Source organism: Tachysurus vachellii, chromosome 19 (genome assembly GCF_030014155.1).
Source record: "Tachysurus vachellii isolate PV-2020 chromosome 19, HZAU_Pvac_v1, whole genome shotgun sequence".
NCBI classification, from domain to species: Eukaryota; Metazoa; Chordata; class Actinopteri; order Siluriformes; family Bagridae; genus Tachysurus; species Tachysurus vachellii.
Genome location: NC_083478.1, coordinates 14,433,511 through 14,449,717, shown reverse-complemented (window position 1 = coordinate 14,449,717; position 16,207 = coordinate 14,433,511). Strand labels below are relative to the sequence as shown.

The 16,207-nt window shown below is 37.6% G+C and overlaps 1 protein-coding gene across 1 annotated transcript in view; it reads right to left on the bottom strand.

The window, feature by feature from the left end:
* Positions 1–2,373: 2,373 nt before the first annotated feature.
* Positions 2,374–16,207, bottom strand: part of prpf6 (PRP6 pre-mRNA processing factor 6 homolog (S. cerevisiae)) — a 30,561-nt gene continuing 16,727 nt past the window's right edge. The window contains exons 10-21 of the mRNA XM_060893654.1: positions 15,794–15,912; positions 15,494–15,712; positions 14,648–14,770; positions 13,333–13,454; positions 9,446–9,584; positions 5,973–6,092; positions 5,422–5,598; positions 4,537–4,670; positions 4,342–4,433; positions 3,465–3,579; positions 3,141–3,267; positions 2,374–2,900 (exon numbers count right to left, since the gene is read on the bottom strand). Of these exons, the coding sequence (XP_060749637.1) occupies positions 2,748–2,900; positions 3,141–3,267; positions 3,465–3,579; positions 4,342–4,433; positions 4,537–4,670; positions 5,422–5,598; positions 5,973–6,092; positions 9,446–9,584; positions 13,333–13,454; positions 14,648–14,770; positions 15,494–15,712; positions 15,794–15,912 (1,640 nt within the window). The 3' untranslated portion in view covers positions 2,374–2,747. The remainder of the gene's footprint in view (positions 2,901–3,140; positions 3,268–3,464; positions 3,580–4,341; positions 4,434–4,536; positions 4,671–5,421; positions 5,599–5,972; positions 6,093–9,445; positions 9,585–13,332; positions 13,455–14,647; positions 14,771–15,493; positions 15,713–15,793; positions 15,913–16,207) is intronic.

The window sequence follows — 16,207 nt, the reverse complement described above, 5'->3', positions numbered from 1 at the left end:
CAGGTGGGGGTTGTGCTTACAGCCCAACACCGGGAAGGACATTTGGCATTTGCCAGAGAACACCAAGATTGTCAAATTCGCCACTGGCACCCTGTGCTCTTCACAGATGAAAGCAGGTCCACACTGAGCACATGTGACAGACGTGACTGAGTCTGGAGATGCCATGGAGAACATTCTGCTGTCTGCAACATCCTCCAGCAAGACCGGTTTGGCAATGGGTCCATAATGGTGTGGGGTGGCATATCTTTGGAGGGCTGCACAGCCCTCCATGTGCTCGCCAGAGGTAGCCTGACTAATGAGATCCTCAGACCCCTTGTGAGACCATATGCCGGTGCAGTTGGCCCTGGGTTCCTCGTAATGCAAGACAATGCTAGACCTCATGTGGCTGGAGTGTGTCAGCAGTTCCTGCAAGACGAAGGCATTGATGCTATGGACTGGCCCGCCCGTTCCCCAGACCTGAATCCAATTGAGCACATCTGGGATATCATGTCTCGCTCCATCCACCAATGCCACATTGCGCCACAGACCACAACCTCATCAGGAGCATGCCCAGGCATTGTAGGGAGGTCATACAGGCACGTGGAGGCCACACACACTACTGAGCCTCATTTTGACTTGTTTTAAGGACATTACATCAAAGTTGGATCAGCCTGTAGTGTGTTTCTCCACTTCAATTTTGAGTGTGACTCCAAATCCAAACCTCCATGGGTTAATAAATTTGATTTACATTGATAATTTTTGTGTGACTTTTGTTGTCAGCACATTCAACTATGCAAAGAACAAAGTATTTAATCAGGCTATTTCATTCATTCAGGTCTGGGATGTGTTGCTTAAGTGTTCCCTTTTTTTTTTTTTTTATTTATTTATTTATTTTTTTTTGAGCAGTGTATAATTGTGTGTTCATGTATTTGTCTGATGTTTGTTTGATTGCTGGTGTCTTGTGTTTCTAATGTACATCATAGCTTAATACTTAGTACTTTTTACTAAATGTATTGTAGCTTTATTGTTATTTCAATATTTACTTTTATCTTTTTTAGGGTGACTACCATCTGGCTAGGGACTACAGGTGAAAAATAGCCATCTGGCTAACTCTGGCATATTGACAGAAATGTTTATTAAAATGCATTGTCCCTGTAATAAAATTTTTTGTGTATGTAAATATATATATTTTATTTAGGAAAAAAATGCTATTAAAAGACTGCAGCAATATCCAAAGTGTGTGTGTGTGTAACTGAAAACTATATATTCAAATAATAGATAAACATTATTTTGGAGGAGTGCAACTTTTTGAGTTTATCCAGATTAATACACACTGCTTATTCAATATCTATTACTTCTCTATTAAAAAATATTGATGATATTGAGGCTTGTGCAATTTCAGCAAATTGAAAAATTGCATTTTCAATTTCATGTGACATTTCAGCAGTACAATTCTCCTGATCAAGACTTATAAAACTGCATATCCTTCTATTCCCCATCTAAATTCACATCATCCATACTGGCCAGAGTCAAGTCAAGAAGCTTTAATTGTCATTTCAATCATACTGTATATAGCTGATGCTGTACATAATGATGTTTTGCAAAATGTTTCACTAAAGTGTCTGTGAATGAACAGCATATCAGTGTTTGTAATGGTGGTGGTGTAAACATTTTTTATTGAAGGAGTGTGTTTACTGTGTGCCTGCCAGTTTGGTGCAGTTCAGTTCTGGGGTGTTGGGAAGTCTGATGGCTGACACCAGTTTCACAGTCTGGTTGTAAGGGCCCAAATGCTTTGGTACCTTTTTCCCGATGTCAGGAGGGTGAAGGGGTGTGTGTGGCCATCCACAGTGCTGTTGGCTTTGTGGATGCAGCATGGTGTAAAAGTCTGTGATAGAGGAGAAAGAGACTCCAGTGATCTTTTCAGCTGTCCTCACTATGAGCTACATGGTCTTGAGACAGAGAGGGTGCAATTCCCAAACAAGACAATGACAACCCATTGGTGCTGCTCAGGATCCTCTCAATGTTCCCTCAGAAGAGCAGGATTAGTCAATGTTCAGTGGCTCTACACCAGGCACCGAAGCATTCAGGCCCTCACGACCAGACTGTGTAACAGTTTCTTTCCAAAAGCCATCAGACTCAACAATTGAACAGAACTGTACTGAGCACAACACACACATTCATCTGTGTAGACTCCACTGATCTGCACCAAATACACACACTACCATTATACATCCATGTCTACAGCACCATACATATCAAACATGCTGTTTTGCACAGATTTTGCTATCTTTGCACATGCTGTCTTACATATTTAAGATTAAATATTGAAATTTAAGGACTATTCGCTGACTAGACAATAGCCATGGTTGGGGAAAGAAAACATGTACATCGTCATTTACTTTATTTTTATTTATTATAGTGAACATAAGCAATTTAATGGACAAGTTGCACATTGCAAATATACTGTAAAATATTGTACCCTGACAAATATAGACTTGCTGGAAATGCAAAGATGACAAAAAGTAAATTTACTGAATTCACAAAAAAAAACAACCCACAACCCTAAAATAGATGGAGTGGATACTTGCATATCTAAATACCAAAATCTTATTTTCCAGTTACTGCTAATGCTTATTTCCACTGTTGCTTAAGTGTCTGCATTTACATAGAATCACTAAACCTGGATCAGCCTAGCACAGAAAACAAAAACATTCAAAAGTATTATTAAAATACTAATAGCAAGAGACACAAGTACAAGTTAATAAACTTTAAAAGGTGTTCTTTATCTTGGCAGCCACAAGACACATGATCTCTCCAATCTTTTTCTGCCAGTTGAGAATGTGTTTGGATTCAGTACACCACAACTCTCCATGCCGGGGCTCAGCATTCTCACAGCGTTTCTTGACCTCTTCCTGCTGCTCCTGTTAGGAGGTGGCAAAACAGCAAAGATGCTTTAGGAAATCTGAATGAAGCTTTGATCTACTAGCTGCATCCTAGCGACAATATAAATACTGTGTTACCCTAGATATTTCATACATACAACTCAAACATACACTGAAGTGTACAAATCTGAGCACACAATAAATATATGCTAGAAATGCAAAATAATGAGGGGTTTCAGTAAGATTACAGACATGGACTGAGGTCTACAGTAGACTTACCTCTGTACCATGTTGTAGCTCAAATTTGTAGAAAAATGCCCAGGCATCTCCAAGGTCTGGCTCAATCTTAACTGTTCGCAGGAACCATTCTCTGGCTTTGGTTATCTTTCTCTCACTCCAGAATAACCTATGGATCACAAGCCATGTAAACCTCTATAAAATCAACCATAAAATGAAGCATAACCAAAATGTGTTATTATCTGGAAAATTAGAAGCACCATTTGCACCTGCAAATTCATCAGGCAAGTGTCTCTTTTCGGTGCAATCATTACAATGCAGTGTTAGGATTTTTGATAGTTAGGCAGTCATGATATAGAGACTTACTTTGCAACAGCCAGTAAAACATGGGGGTCATGCTCGCATTTCTTCAGGGCATCAACACTCTTGGTCTTTCTCTGTGGTCTAGCCTCTAAGAACACAGCCTCTGCCCAAAGGATTCCTGTTAGTGTAGGCAAAAATCATTTTTGAGTGCTTTCATCTATGCAGCATTTAGACAGTTTGAATCAAACCCTGGTGAATTTTCCCCTTTGACTGATTACATTGAGAGAACACAGGACTGGGTATAAACCAAAACAAAAAGCCTGAGACTATCTATGCAAGGTTCACCCAACCTGATACCAATCAACCTCTAGTACAATCTAATTAAAACGAGAAAAGTCAACCAGACATGCTGTGTATTTTGTGTGGCAGGAAGCATTTTTCTAAAAATGTAAACTGTTAAACTGAGCTGTAGTGTCTTTTGGAGTTTTACTGATATTTGGAACAATAAAAAGAAATTGTTGATGCATATATGAAATGTAACTAGCTACTTATAAAATTAGTGATTTTTGTTTTTATCATGCTCTCTTTGCACAGCTGATTTTTGTTATTTCTCTGTAAAAGAGCTCTTATGTATGTCCTTAGGGGATTAATGGAAAAAATATTAAAGATTTTTTTTTAAATGTAGACCATATTTAAAATACATAAACTATTCTAACAGTCCATGCTGTTCTAAACCATGTCCAATCACTTGAATCAGTAAAGCAGCCAACTGTACTGCACCCATACTCTACAATATACAGTTTAAAATTTTAAAAACAAACAGCAGATAATCAAGAACTATAAATTTTGTTCTCAGGAGGCGCAAATGCATCATTAGTAAATATATCAGCCATGGAATGTGAAAAGAGATTTCAGCAATAGATGAATTGTCACTGCCAACCTGAGTTGGGACACTCCTGTAAAGCTTTAGCCATGAGTGTATTGGCAATGTTTTTTAGGCCTGCTCTGTACTCCAGCCGAACTGATTCTAACCTAGGACATGGAAAAGGAGATTAAAGGTTATACAGTACTTACAATCAATTTTACTTACATTTTAAGCAAAGATTAGTGTAGATCTAAGAAAAAAAATTCTTACCATAGCTCTGGGGTCTGTGGATTCTTGAGCCGTGATTTCTCCAAGATAGCACGAGCACGAGTGAGCTGGCCCACTCCCTCCTCCAGCCGTGACAGCAGTAACCACAGGGGCATAGAGTGGGGACACTTCTTTAGCTGACCAACAAATACACAGGAAAAGGTACCTGTTTTAGTATATTTTTATTGCCCTACCTTGTCTTATATTAAACCTCTTCTTCTTGTCCTGAAATATGAACATATCTGCCAAAAAACACTAAACCATTAAAGATTGAAATCAGTTATTGATTACATTACCCTGATGTATAATCTGTCCCTGGACATACATGGATAAATATAGTTCAGAAAAAGGAATAGATTTCCTGAGAAGTGTAACATTAACTAGAAGTCTGATATCAAAACAGACCTTTTGGTAGATTTATGAGATAGACCTTTATGAGAGGTTCTTATATTTCAAACACTAGTTGTAATAGAGAAAAAAGTTATTTTTTTTCCTTTTGCTCAGTCTTAGCCTAGAACACAAGTGTGCGATATGACGATATGTTTATTTATTCATTTGCGGTCACAGTTGATACTACTTCACACATATTACATCAATTTCTGTGTAGATCCGAGGCACAAAAGTATCATAGGGGACACACTGCAGCCATCTTGTGTTTGACTTTGCTCTGCCCTGCATGAGCAGTGGTTCCAAAACATGTGATGTCTCAGACAAAGAACCTGCTAGCCCTTATTCCTGAATGGTAGTGATCATACCATGTTGATAGATCACAACTAGAAACACTATATAAAATGACAATTTTATTATAATGACTATTATAAAAAATAGACATTGGCAATATTATTGCTAAAATTGCCAATGTCCATTTACCCTGATTCCAATATTTACCCCCTGGTTGTAGGCATCTCTGGCTTTGTCCATGTTTTCAGACTGCTCCTCAATCTGGCCTTTCATCATCCAGAGTTTGGGGAAATCCTCATAGTGCTTCAATGCCTCAGAGCACAATTCTTGGGCTACGACAATATTCCCCAGTACCCACTCCAACTTCACAGACTTCATAAAGACCTGCACAAAGAGATGGAGCAGACCATTATAACACACCCTCATATAGTTATGGCACATACACACAAATCTGCACATACCTTTTGTGCCTAAATATGCATATAAGGATTCTTAGCAGGTCTCGTATTTAGATAGTATGCATAGACACAATGGATACATATATTCTTACACACTATCAGTAGACACTTTATCTTGTCTGATATTTTGCCTTACAGTAACCATTTAGCCTGATCCAGAAACACCAGCAGGGAACAATGCGCGTGCACACACACGTTTTCGAAGAGTGAGGCGGAAAAGTATGGCCAAACATTATGAAGAGGAGGCCTTCAACACAAATTCGCTGGACATAAAATTGAAGTTTGTTCTTGGTCACTCACCCTGGCAGTGGGAGCACTGCTACGTGCTTTTGCAAGGAGCCTTCGGGCTCTCTCATATTCATTATTCTCTGACTCCAGCTTCACAGCAGCCAGCCAAATCTCTTCACTGTTGGGGTTGGCCTGGAAAGAGACATGGGATTATGCCCATAGCTAGTAAAATGTAGACATAAGGAAATAAAGAACTCATCCAAGAAAATAAAAAGAGAGAAACCCATCACAAAACAATTTCTCAAAGTCTGAAATAGTCTCCACTATTGCTACATTGAAACACAAATCTTTCTGTGGTACGTTCCTGCTGTTATTTATAAAAAGGTGAAAAAACTGGATAGGATAATAATACATGCATTTCAGCATACATGCATATTCCAAATAACAAATTTCTACCTGAAAGCTATGTATATAAAAATAAATAAACAAACAATTTGAATTAAGAATATAAACGGCTCAAAAAATGAAGGGAACACAAAAATTACACACTGGATCTCAATGAATAAATAATTCAAATTGAAAATCTTTACTTACATACATATTATAATTTGTTTAAAACACAACTATGTGACAACAGTGAATGGAAACCAAATCAATAACCCACTGGATTCAAAATCACACTGAAAACCAAAGATAATAAATGAATAAATAAAACCCAAACCACAAGTTAATGTGCCATAATGCCAAAAGAAATGAAACCCCCTCACCAAAACACCACCCATATGATGATGCATGAAAGCAGCATCATGCTTTGGAGCACATTTCTTTCAGCTGAAACTGGGGCTTTACTGAGTGGAGGAATAATGAACAGCTCAAAATATAAATTGATTTCTGCTAAAACACTTGAAGAGGAATTTCACAATCCAGCATTACAATGGCCCGATGCACACCTTCAAATCAACAAAAAAATGGATCAGCTGTTATGGGAGAGCTTGGTACAAAGTGGAAGTGGCAGTTGAAGTGGAAGTTATCCGATTGGATAAAGAGGTGGGAAACGGTGGAAAGGAAGCCTGATCACAAGTCCAGAACAAACAAGGGCGAATGCCACTAACCAAGCAATAAACTCTAAAATAATAATAATAATAATAATAATGGGGGCACGGTGGCTTAGTGGTTAGCACGTTCGCCTCACACCTCCAGGGTTGGGGGTTCGATTCCCGCCTCCGCCTTGTGTGTGTGGAGTTTGCATGTTCTCCCCGTGCCTCGGGGGTTTCCTCCGGGTACTCCGGTTTCCTCCCCCGGTCCAAAGACATGCATGGTAGGTTGATCCTGCCTTGATGCCCGATGATGCCTGAGATAGGCACAGGCTCCCCGTGACCCGAGGTAGTTCGGATAAGCGGTAGAAAATGAATGAATGAATGAATATTAATAATAATAATAATAATAAAATTATTATTATTATTATTATTATAATAATGACAAGAAAGATAATGATGATTGTAAATTATGACGGTGACAATGGTGAACGTCTATTGCTCTAAAAAACGCTCGCTAAATTGGCACTGATTTAGAATTATCAGAGCAATTACCACTCTGATACAGTTTACCATACTGAACTATTGCACAGACTATCTTACATGAGGTTACATCATCCAGGTTCCAGAGCTCAATCCAATCAAAAATATGTGGGATGAGCTGAAGAGGACTGTGCACAGGAAGTGAAAAGCCAATATGATAGTTATTCAATTCAATTCAAGTTTATTTGTATAGCGCTTTTAGCAATGGACATTGTCTCAAAGCAGCTTTACAGAACATAAACATAATACAAAAAGTTTAATCAAGATTAATATTAGATATATTTAAATGTGTTTGTATTTATCACCAATGAACAAGCCTGAGGTGACTGACCAAGGAAAAACTTCCTTAGATGGAAGAGGAAGAAACCTTGAGAGGAACCAGACTCAAAAGTGAACCTCATCCTCATTTGGGCTACACTGAAGGGTCTGATTATAAATATACAGTCTGACAATTGTCAGAGGTTATTGATGAGGAGGTTGTTGTCCTCTAAGGCCACATGTGGTTGGCATCTCCTCTTAGAATGTCTGAAATCCTCATGAAGAGGAATCCAACCGGAACTGGTACATCTCTAGATGCCATAGGATCCTCACAGGGTTGGCTTTAATTTAACGAAAGCCAAAATCGTCATAGAATAGTGCTGTGGTAATGAGTTTGTTATAAAACATTACAATCGTAGGTTTGATTCTCAGCTTAGGTGCGAGCTCTGTTTGATTTTATTCAAGGCAACTCAAATCATGTAGGATCTACAAAAACTAATCGAGTTAATGGTACGCAGTTCAATCACATGAACCCAATGGGCACATCAGATCTGAGTCAGTTCAACAAGTTTTTTGTGATAATATGAGGATTTAATGCCAGACGTGTAGTAAATTCCTGACCAAGCAGAAGTTTCTGAGGTGATTTACTTTATTTTTCTTGCCATAATCATTGAAAATTCTGTCTAGGATATAGGATTTCCTTCCTAATGTTTCAGATGTGCAAGGAAAAACCAGCATGACACACTTTTGAGTTTTCAATCAGTCATGTTTCAAGGGTTACAAAATCACTTAGTTCACAAGAACTCAGTGTGAAATGGCATTAAACCTTTTTCTTTTCACCCACCAAAAAAAAAAAAAAAAAATTCAGTCTGACAGCAAGAAGCCTATAAGTTGCAAGTGAAATCGGTCGTTCTGTTTACGTCTTCTTTAAAAGAAGTACAAAGTCTGGCCTTGAAACAGTTTTGCACGCTGTGTGCTGCAACAGTAGGAGTGATGCTGCTGCCCTCAACAGCTTCATTACTGTATAACATTCTATCCAGAAACAGATGCCTATAGACATTTCTGTAAATAATTCATGTTGATCATTTACCCAAATCAGCATTATAAATGATGTCAGCTAATCGCTCCAGCCCAGATTGGCATCATTTCTACCGAGATTGTATGACCTTTGTTTCAATTCTCTAAGATGTATCGTTGCCCCGACTTGTACCAGTGAAATAACTGTGATCTTTTGGACTAAATGTAAACACAAACACAGACACACACGGATGCATAGTTATTGCAAGGAAGAAGGGCAAAATAGTCAAGATATGCCAAACTGAATGAAACTTGATCAAAAAGACTGAATGCATTGATAAAATTTAAATGTACTTTAAATAATTTAGTTTGCACTTCAAAAAATATTTCTTCCAAAAAATTAATGTAATTGATTTCTACTTGAATTTACAGGTTGTAATTTCACAATAAATGTTAGATAAAAAATAAGGTTCTGGCATGATTTATCTTGGTTTAATTGTTTACAATGTAAGTACTTGCCATTTTAAGGGGTTGTGCAGAATAAATATTTTTTTCCTTTTTAATATTGTGATGTGGTGTCACAATATGGTCATTATTCCTTAATAAGTTATAATGTTTTCTAGTTTTATTTAGAAATAGACTGATGCATAGTTAATAATGTAAGAATGAAAAATACGGTGGGTCTGATTTCACCTGGAAGGCCAATGCAAGAATGCTTCTGGCAGCAGGGACGTCTCCAGCTAGCCACTTGGACTTGGCCCCCATCAGCCACAATACTTCTGCTTTGGGACAGTGAGCAACTGCCCTCTGCAGAAGAGCCTCCAGAGACTCTCTAAAAGAGCAACAGAGACAAAAATAAATAAATTAGTCACTCCAAGCAGCAGCAAATATCTTTCAAGGTTGGCAAAAAGTATTCATACTTTCAATTTTGGAATTCAATTATTTAAAAATTTTAAACAAACAGCACTTTTAACCATAGACAAATCACAAAGCAGCTTTACAGCTATCACAGCTGGACGGGAAACAATATTCATGAAAATTCTTAGTTGCTCCTAGTGATGAAATTTTAGGAAATTATTAGAAATAAGGGCGTTACCCCTTAAAATTACAGAGAAGATTATAGTAAAGATTAAAGGTATTCACAAAGCATCTTAATCCTTAAAAGAGTAATGACTTGTTGAATTCTTAAAATCTTGAATTCCCATGAGTAGGAAGGAGGACATTTTAGAGGCTTAAGCGTTTTAGAGGCTTTTAGAGGACATTTTAGAGGCTTTAGAGTTTATTTAGCAGAAGAGAAAATGTCCAAAAGGTGTTTCTTTCACAATTAATGCATAACATGAAAGTCTGTTAATAGTCAATGTTGTCATTAACAAAATGTCATCTTTCATGGCTTTTGAAGGTCTTCATGACATGATCATTAGGTACCAATTGACCTGCCACAGGTGTCCATAATTGGGAATTGGTCATCATTTAAGGCTCTGAAAACTTCATTTGAGGTCAGAAAGCATTGAAAATGGCACATTTGGTGAGATTGCAGGATTCTGACCAGGATTCTGATTCTGACCCTTGGGATGCTGCAAGTAGGCATGACTCAGTGGGAAGGTCTCAGAGTGTCATTTCCAGAGCCTGGAAAAGTTTCAGACGGTCTGGTTGTGTGAGTAGAAGGCATGGTGGAGGCAGACACAACACCAAATCAAGAGAGACACTTGACCAAGCATGCCCGCAGAAATTGATTTATGCCTGCATTCAGCCTTCAAAATGACCTTCAGGAGGCAACAGGGGTGCGAGTGTCTAGCAGACTGTGAAGATAAGACTTCATGAAGTTTGTTTGAGACCCAGAGGGCCAGCTGTGAGGGTGCCTCTTCCCAGAGCACACAAACTGGCACATCTGCAACGGGCCCCAGAACACCACAGGTTGACACTGAATGAGTGGGGTGCACTGCTCTTCTCAGATAAGTCCCAGTTCTGTGCTAACTTTATAGACAGGCGTAATAGGGTCTGGTGTCGCCCTGGGGAGAGAAATTTGGCACAAAATGTCGTACTATATGACAGTTTTAGCAGATCATCATCCATGGTTTGGAGAGGCATCTCCATTGGTGGGAGGACCAAGCACATCATCATTGAAAATGGCAGCCTGACAGGCCAATGGTATAGTGATGAAATCCTGAGACCAGTTGTGAGACTGTATGCTGGTGCAATGCGGGCAGAATTCTTACTTATGGCTGACCATGCCCGCCCACGTCAAGCAAGTTTATGACTTGTTTGTCGCATTTGTTAAACCATGTAATTCAGCTTTGTTTATTGTAGAAACTCAGATTTCTTATGTCTGCTGTGACATGTGCAATAAGATCTTGTTTTGTTGAACTGAAAAAAAGCTCTCTTTCATTTTTTGGGTCCTTCTTCAAGCTCTGATGCTCCACGAGGACATTACAGTACAGTACAGTGTTGCACAGCCGGCAATAATGTTTTAGAGGCATTTCCAATTCATTGTGACTTCAGGTGAATCACAGAAGTACTGTACAACCAAACAGTTTTTGGTGCACTCTTGTTTTCACAAATATGTGACAAGTCACTTTATAACATTGTGACAAACAAACATTTTTGAGAACCAATAAAAGTTGATGAGGCATAACATTCCATTGATGCCATTGATTAATATCAGACTTACATGTTTTTGTCTAGGGATGATAGGGTTATTTTGATCCACTTCAAATTGTCGACTACTGTGTCTAGACCCGAAATGGCTTAGTGGAAGAAATTACATATTCAGTGCTATGACATTTCTGAGGAGAGGTGTTGATGTTGACATTTACATTGCATTTCGCAATCAGTCACAAACATAATCCCTATATGATATAGCCTCAAATATCAGAACATAGGACAACGGTTTATAGAAGCCTTCACTTTGTCTCATTTTTTCATTTTTATTGGACAACCAATCACACTGTTCAAAAGAATGTCATACCTAGCAACAAGATCCACCCCGCCTCTTCTCTAAGATATGTTTTTGTATTTTAAATGGCTTAATATATAAATATATATATATAATATAATAATATATATATATAATATAATAATAATAATATATATATGTATATATCTATATCTATATATTTCTCTATTCATATATATCTCTATATGTCTCTATATATATATATATATATCTATATATATATATATATATATATATTTTACACACACACACACACACATTATATGATATATACATATATATGAATCTTAATATTTATGAATACATGCCCTGCTGTTTAATAGATGCACTGAGCCAGTCATCGAGACCTCACGATCTGACACTTGCTTAGATCTATACTTTTTCCTGCTTCCAACACTTCAACTTGTTACCTAATATATCCCAAACCCTTGACCGGTGCCATTGTGTGAAGATAATCAAATGGTATTCATTCACGTCACATGCCAGTGGTGTTAATGCAGTAGCATTAACACCATTATTCATAAAACAGAACTGAAATATTGGATGGATGTTTATTATAGGCATATTGGAAATAGAAGCCCTGGGAACAGTTCAAGACAGTCCTTTTGACAATTGAAGCACTTCTCAGAAAGCAAAAGTATACATACATAAGTATTAGTATTGGGCATAAATTTTTTTTTTGCGAAGTCTACAAATATAACGTACAAATATACAATATATAAGGCACAAAAAAGGTGCAACCCAAAATTAAAACTGGTGGCAACAATAAGACAAAGAAAGCAAATAAATAATTACAAAAGAATTGAGAAGAATAAGAAAAAAAATAACTCATTTAGACAGTTTTACTGGATACAAGCTCAATATTCAGCTTGTAGACCTACTGTAGCAGTGCTCCATCAGAAAACCAACCTTTCAAATCCTAAGCACTAATGTTATAATAATTCAAGTGCCATAGAGTGGTTGGCATAAACATTGCTACTTCTGTTTTATTGATCTTTATTGTTGTCTGGCATATTTTGTCACATTCTTCATCTGCAAATCCAAAGTATCAGATTTATGGCTGTATCTGATCATTATATCTCATTATGAGGTAAACATTATTTGATAGGAATTATGTCCATTTTATCCTACAAGTTTTATAACATCTCTGTTGGGCTATACCTGAAAAAATCATTCTACACATATAACACTTTTTACAGTACTGTAAAAAAACAACTAAACTAAATTTGATCAAATATTATTAATGTATATTGCCAACTGTAGATTAAATAACAGTTTGATAATTTAGGGGAAAAAAACTTGTTTTAACAAGGTAGCTGAATAAATGTAGCTGTTTTCTACCAACTGAGATTTGCTCTGTTTCTCAGTGTGTTCCAGTCTTTTGAGAAAGTGTTTTTTATTTGTTCATTTTTTTTTTTTTTTGCTCTTTATAGCCATTTAGATATGACACGCCAAATACAATTGTTATAGCTGTAGTCATTGAGGACAAAAATTAAAGGTTGGATCATTTGGGCTAAAATGAACATTTTTAGACATTTTTATTATTATGGTCCACCAGCGTGGCATTGCTGTTACTGTAGCAAAAATAGTTACTAACAATTCATTTACATTAGGGCTGCTCTCTTACCGTGTGCCGTGACTCTTCTCAAAGTAAGCTGCTCGCAGCCACACACTCTTTTTGCTGGGAAAAACCTGCAGTGCGTGGGCATAGATGGCACGAGCACATTCCAATGCACCATGAGCCACACACTTGAATGTACATGTGCGCACACACATAAAGAGACAGACAGACACACATGCACAAACACATTAGATTTAGTTATAAATAAAGCCTACACAGAAAAAATTCAAACCAGTAACGTTATATACGTCAAATTAAGCGTAGTTGTGGCATCTATAAGAGCCCTGAAGTATGACCTTTACTGTTCAACCATTAAGCCATACCAAGAAATCAAAACATCGTTGAGAATGAAAATGTGCGTTACGTTAATTTAACTTTCTGCATGCCTGCCTGGGATTGTCAAACTGTTTCTTAAAGCTTTGTAAAACCTACAAACAAGACAGCCAATCCCAAAAATCTCATGCTGCTCTGCTCCTTCGTGTCCATGGTTCATGAGCTACTAATTTACAGGTGAAATTATCTTGTGTAAGATGGCAGCATCAATACCTCATTATAACACAGAAACAGGTAGGTCTATTAGTAAAATCTGTTGACTTTAGCAATCCTTGCTGCATTATATACCAGTGGTGACAATTCAAAACTGGGAAAAGGCACTTTTGAGGTTCTTTTATCATAGTTGCCATGTCTGAAACTCAGAAGCTATTACATATATTATATTCTTTTACATTTTGATTCTAAAACTTTTTTTTTTTACAGTTACAGGTATACAGAGTTACAGGTATCCCAACATGACTGTCTCCTGTAGTGGAAATTTTAAATATCATGAGTCTTTATATATGCTTTCACAGTAAATTCTCTGTGTTAGACTAGGTAGAGAGGACAGGAGGCCCATGCTCCTGACATAAACGTTCCTGCCATAAACATTCCATGTGCTAAAAGGATGGGAACTTTAGGAGAGTGTGGATGCATGTGCTTGATAAGATCTGACCTTGCTGAGGTGACTGAGAGGTCACCTAAACATATATGCACACACACACATACCAACACACACACATACCAGGCCACACAAGAACACACCTAGGGTACAAAAGGGAGAGCTGAATCACTAAACTTTGCCTATTCACTGTGTAGAAATGTGTCTAAGGTGTGTTGGGGGCTTTGTACAATTTTCAGATTTTAACAACAGACCTACCCATCACTGTGTAAAAATACAATACTGATGAACATAAATTATCGAATTATTTTTCATCTGGGGATCTCTGGTTGATGAACGATGAATGAATAATCTAGAGAATAATCTTTGAATAAGGAAGTTGCTTACACTCTCAGCATCTTCCATCCATGTATGTTTACAGTCTTCTTCCTCTATGCCAATGCCAATGACTGCTCTGATCACAGCCTGACAGGTGGCAACACTACCAGCTTTATCACATTCTTCAGCATCCTGTAAGGAAATTAAAGGGGAGATAACACAACTGACTTGAACTAGTCATCAGAGCAGTACATTTATTTTAGAACAGTAGAGCATATAATCAGTGGTAGACACAGTTTTATGCAAAGGTTTTGGCACCCTATGACAATGAACAATTGATTTTTGAAATGAAACCATATTCAATTAATTTTTGAAGTGAAAACAACTGTCATAGCAAACAAAACTAAAAAAAGTTGACAGTTTACTTCATATGTTATTTATATGCACATTTATTTAATATAACTTGTAAAAAGAAAAAAAATGGAAACTGACTTATTGGGCTTGACTTTTTAGGCAGGGTCAAGAGCTGGTATTAGGAGTAACAATTCCGGAGCATAATACATTCTCTGACTCTTCAAACTGTGTGCCGACACTCAACAACTATGGATTTATTTCTAAGCAACTGAATTGGGATCTGAAAACAAATGTAACGGACTCCAAAGCAACAAAGGCAGTGCCAGAAAGGCAAACCACCCAAATGAAGGCAAGAAGCTGCAGAACCATTTAGCTGACACAGCAGTGGTGGTAGACAGCTCTGTGTGGAATGTTACTTGCAAAAACATAATCTGCTTGAAAAAGTCATCAAAAGGAAACATTAACTGCAACCTCATCACAAAAGTTGGTGTTTGATTTATGTAAAACAATTATTATCAATTACTTTAGCTTAGAAATCACTTCATAACATTTGTGGCTGACCTGAATCCACTGTTCACGGTTGATTTCCACCCCATTGGACCGCAGTGAGGTGATTGCTCGGTCAATGATCTTCTCCACCATCTGTGTGTTGCCATTGGCCTCCTCCAACTTGGCAGCTGTGATCCAGATATGACGATCAGTTGGAATATTCTCCCGAGCCTTGTTCAGAACGCGCCTTGCATTTTCATACGTCTCTAAACGTGCCAAGGCAAGCCAGAGCTAATAGCACAGAAAAGTGACATGTTAGAGGAATACAGCACACATTGCTGGTTTAATAGCAGTATAAGGATATGAGTGCACCTCTACACTGGTTGGACAGCACTCCACAGCACGACTCAGCATAATTCTGGCATCCTCTGGCTCCTCCAGTTCAACAGCGGTCTTCCACAGACGCACAGATTTGGATACATTCTCTAGAGCTGTAAGTGTAGATTTACATATTCCAATAAACTCAGTACACACAAAAACATAAAAAATATCCTTTAAAAAATTATCCCCTCTTCTCCCCTCTATTTTTTTCCTCTTGAAGCTAATGAAAAAAATGCACTTGATGTTACTGAGAAACAGTTCTTAAGATATAAGTTCATTCATTCATTCATCTTCTACCGCTTATCCGAACTACCTCGGGTCACGGGGAGCCTGTTAAGATATAAGTTGTCAAAAAAAAATACTTTTTAATAGTGTCAACACTTGACTGCTAAATGCTCATAAAAA